Consider the following 5,000-nt stretch of genomic DNA (forward strand, 5'->3'; position numbering starts at 1 on the left):
ATTGTATGTCAGTATTTTAAATTTACGTTACTCTAAAGTTCCGGAGTACATATCGGTTTCTGTGGGGGAATGAACTTGCTAATTCGTTTCTTCTGTTAAGGCTACGCAGTTCTTTCTTACACATGATTATGAATTTTTCATTCAGACAAAGACTACATATCTTGCTAATATTGCTGTAGGGTCTACATTTTTTAAGAATTTTCCATTTAATGTACCGCATGTGTGGGACATTTGGGGTGGCTTTATAAGCTTAACCTCCATCCCAGACATCAGCACTGCACTGATGAGGCCCAGAAGGCCGAAACAGTACTGTCTGCAGTTAGTTATATATATATATATATATATTATACAAGAAGGGTGAGAGAGCAAGATACCGAAAATAACCTCCTTTGGCTGGTAACAACTTACAATCCCAACAATCCGCAAGTATTTCAGCTGGTCAGGAAACACTTCCCATGTTGAACCAAAACTCCTCATTAAAATCCATTATGAGCAAGACTAAAGTAATTCACAGTCAGCGACAACCCAGAAACCTCAAACGGATGCTAACAAACTCCTATTTCTCCAGACAAAAGGACACTGATCCGGAAGTCAAAATTGGTGAAACAAAACGTTGCGGAACAGGGTACAGAATTCACCTTCTCCGCCACGAATGAAATATTTCGGATAAAACACTCGATGAACTGCACTTCAACGAATTTGATTTCCGTAATAACATGGGCAGGATGTGGACATAATTTAACAGGAGAAACGGGTGATGTCCTGAGAAATAGATTGACAGTTCATAAACAACAAATTAGAGACCCGCACACACGTATGCTGGGAGTCAGCAAGCTTATTGATGAATGTGCTGAGGGATTGACTCCTCAGCTTACTATCTTTCCGTTTTACAAGATTCTCAACCCCTCCGAGAACATGAGGTTTTTTTAATTTTGACATCTGTGACGTAATAAGTCAATAAACAAACTTTGCTTTGCCTGAAGAGCCGCAACAGCGGTGAAACGCGTAGCGCAAAAGCAAAGTAAAAGAAGACTTTCTTTTTTCATTGGTTTTATATATATATATATATATATATATATATATATATATATATATAGTATGTTAAAAAGCCTTGGAATTTACTTTATCACGAAAGATGCCCGTCGCAGACCACGTTTAAAAATGGTTTGAGTGTCGTCGTAGTCAGATATGGAAATTAGTCACGTGCTTGTTACCCTAAAGATAATCACATCTCTTTGTGTGAAAACAAACAAACAAACATACATACATACATGTATTTTACTGAAGTGTCAGAAGATTCAGCTGAAAAGCTACATGTAATTGGGAACACAACAAAAAAATCATTTCAAAAAATACAGTAACATAATATTCTGTGCATATGTACAATTAGATACAAAAATTGAGATAAATGGATAGTTACATTGTATGTACAATAAAATACATATAAATTGAAATAACGGAATAATTTGACCACGCGCATATAAATTTCACTGTCTAGCACAAGCATTGCAATAGCATGAACCACCTAAAAGGTTCGTAATATTAATTCCTCTTACGGCTTTCTTGAAGGCTTGAAGGCTACTTTTCCTTCGCATAGCTTGACTTATTTTCTTCACAAGTGAGCATGTAAATATCTGACACTACGCTTTCCATACTTCATGGTCCTAAAGTCAGGAATGGGGAATTTACCACATCTTACAGTAGATTGTTGTGTCGAGATATCTTTAGTTGCATTGTGTGACAATTAGTAAGAAGAGTGATTTGCGTTATGTGATCTTTTTTTTGTGATTTTAATGTAGACAATACAACCAATTAATCAGTCAATATATCATTACTGTCTAGGTTTTAGGGTGTGTCGCACGTCAGAGATAAAAGAAAATCAACTAAGAAATATTATCTACTACTTCTATCTAAAAATCGGAACCAGATCAGTTATCAATAAGAATAAAAAACCGTGAAGTTTGCGAAGTACAGCCTGGTATTCTTTGGCATTCGCAACACAGTGGCACCTCCGACTGGACGAAGGAAACCGTTTTATTGGCCAGTAGACCGAAATGGAGAAACTCAAAGCAGACATTGGAGGTTAACTTAAATTTCTTGTATTTACATCGGGTAAAACACAAGACATATCACAGGCAGACAAAGGATGCGAGAGCGCATGACGTCACGTTATTTTGAGACAGTTGTAACGGCCGATTCAACTAATCGAGGTACTTGTTTAAGGAAATTAAAACAAAAACAGCAGTTGACTAGCAACCTTTGTGGCATGATTATGGTGGTGAAGCAAGGATTCCCCTAGAGGAAGGGGTTCCTCTCCATTAACTGAAATAATGATCTCTAGTAAAGCGGGTAAGTGGGGGAAAAAAAACTGTACGTGTGGATGGTGAGTCGAGGTACAATCAAAACCAAAAATTAGTCTGTAAAATGAGGAAGAGAAATTCACAAAGCAAACTCTCAACCTCACAGTGGAGTTAGGAAAACAAAACAAACTCTGTGTGAAAATAATAACTTTACTTTCAGACACAGCCAGATAGTACATGTACAACAAAACTAAATCAAGTAAGAGGGATAAACAAATATTTGAACATGAAAATTATTCGTTCTTAAAAAATAAGAAATAATAAATAAGACAAAAACCCTACATGAAACCTTCGTTCTTAACAAACACAGGAAAGGGCAGCTAAAAAACACAAAGAAATCCCATGCAAAATGAAACACAGGTGTATTAAATGATGCAAATCTAAACAACCCGAAGGTAAAGAAAAGTTGACTACGGCACCATTAGGCTCGTAAATGGCTGCGAATCTTCAGGGGTAGAGCGCAACCGAGCAAGTGAGTTTCTAGTCCAGCGCCGGACCTCTACTCGACCCTTTTGTGCCGAGTCAAGAAAGGAAAAAGAGAAGAACAAGCAGAAAACCAGGAGAAAAAACACCACCAAAACCATGGACAGACTAACGCGACCAAAACTGGAAAGCCAATCAAGCAAAACTCGGCAGGAATAACGCTTACCAAAAATACACTTACCAGGTGTATAATATGATTACTGAAGCAAAATTATAGTTTAAAATAAAGAAAAAAGGATACCTGGTATAAAAGGCTGGCAAAATTTTCCCTTGTCTCCAAATTAACATTTGCAAAGTCTCCAGTAAACGTCAGCTCTGCTTACGACATACGACCTAAACTGCACACATGGCCTGGGCACGAGATGTGAGGATTCGATCTGGGAACCAGCATGGCAAGGAAAATGCCCAATGCACTAAAATACTACTACGAAATGGAGATTAGGAAGCCAAAGAAGGAGCAAATTGGCCCAGAAAAACATGGAAGCCCAAGTGAGATTGTGTTGCTGATACAGGGTGTACTGTAGGAGTATAATCATCCGTTCCTCTGAATGGTTCCAGGAAAAAAATCTCATCTGGTGAATAAATCATTCGTTCTTTTGGATGGATCCAGGGAAAAATCACATCAGGTGTATAAATGATTCTTTCTTTTGGGTGTTTCCAGGGAAAAATCCCTTGAGGTGTCAATTGACAGAAACTGAAAATTGAAATATCCGTATCCAAACAAATAAATACACATTGTATAATGTAAAAAAAACCTTTTGAAATAACAAGTAATCATATTTTAATAATAATAATAATAAAGCTGTTTCTGAGTTAGTATTAGGTTAGTGGTTAGGAAAATAAAACCAAATTGTATCTCTGTAACTTCCAAGACCTCTCACGGCCGAGTGCCTCCAGAATTTAGCCGAATTTCACCCACTTCCAAAAGTCGCTCGCCTCACAATTTTGGGCTAGCCTTAAATCAGAAGAAGCCCTCAAAACTCAAGAAACCGAGAAGGAGCTTAATTTTAAAGCGAAGGAGCGCGAAGATCAGCTTGAATTTGAACGCACACAGCTTGAGCAGAAACTAGAATATGAGCGAAAAATAGAAGAATCCAAGAAAGATCACGCAACGAATTCGAGCGAAGCTAAAGCCAGCCCCGCCAGCGAAGGAGCGCGCACTAAGCTACCTAAACTAACTATTACAAAGTTCAATGGTTCCCATACGTACGGATTGGCTCCGTTTTTGGAACATTAACGAAGCTGAAATTGACCAATGTAGCAACATGGCGGAGGTAACTAAATAATAATTCGCTTAAGATTTTTAGAACCTTAACTCAGAGCGGGAATAGATGGTCGCCCTTTTTCGAGCGAGGGGTACGAACGGGCGAAGAACATTCTAAGGAACAAGTATGGGAAAGCGTCTGAAATAGTGAATGTATACGTCCAAAATATAATGGGGTTACCCGTAATCAGTGGGGCGAGCCCAGGAAAGATCCATCAATTCTATGAATCACTCTCGTTCAATGTTCAAGCTCTCGAGGCGAAATTCGTTTACGCCCTCCAGGGATGGACAGAAAGAAAGAAATCCTGTAACCATCAGATCAAGTGACAAGCCCGGGCGTGACTAAAACGCGTTTAACACTCAATTAGGTGACGCGCGTCCTCGTGGATGTGTTTACTGCGACAGCACTGATCACAAGCCAAATGAATGCACTAAAGTTTCTGATCCAAGCGAAATAAGGAAGATTTTCTTGAGAAAACGCCTCTCCTTCAACTGTGCCAGAGATGATTATAGGGCGACGGAATGCAAGAGCAGGAAAACGTGTTTGTTTTGCAAAAGAAGACACCACACCTCCATCTGTGACAAAGGGAACGCAGACAACTCGATGACAGCTGCGCAGATTGGCGATGGTCCTGTGGTGCACCCGGTGGTTATCGTGGAAGTTGCAGGAATAAAATGTCGTGCCCTCCTACATTCCGGCGCGGAAAGTTCGTACGCTTCTGCCGCACTGCTTGAGAGAATTGGTGCAAAACCTCATCATTCTGGGTTGGGCAAGATTGAGATGATGTTGGGCGCGAGCAGTCGGGTGATGGAAGTTTATCGGATCAAACTAACTAACGGAGAGAAACTTTGAGATGGAAGCAGAAGTCACTAGAGTAGAGAAACCGCACCTT

At 39.5% G+C, this 5,000-nt stretch overlaps 1 protein-coding gene across 1 annotated transcript in view; it reads left to right on the plus strand.

The window, feature by feature from the left end:
* The first annotated feature begins 4,961 nt into the window (after positions 1 to 4,961).
* Positions 4,962 to 5,000, plus strand: part of LOC138005027 (uncharacterized) — a 992-nt gene continuing 953 nt past the window's right edge. Inside the window, exon 1 of the mRNA XM_068851317.1 lies at positions 4,962 to 5,000. This exon is cut by the window's right edge and continues 223 nt beyond it. Within this exon, the coding sequence (XP_068707418.1) occupies positions 4,962 to 5,000 (39 nt within the window).

Source organism: Montipora foliosa, chromosome 6 (assembly GCF_036669935.1).
Source record: "Montipora foliosa isolate CH-2021 chromosome 6, ASM3666993v2, whole genome shotgun sequence".
Lineage (NCBI taxonomy): Eukaryota > Metazoa > Cnidaria > Anthozoa > Scleractinia > Acroporidae > Montipora > Montipora foliosa.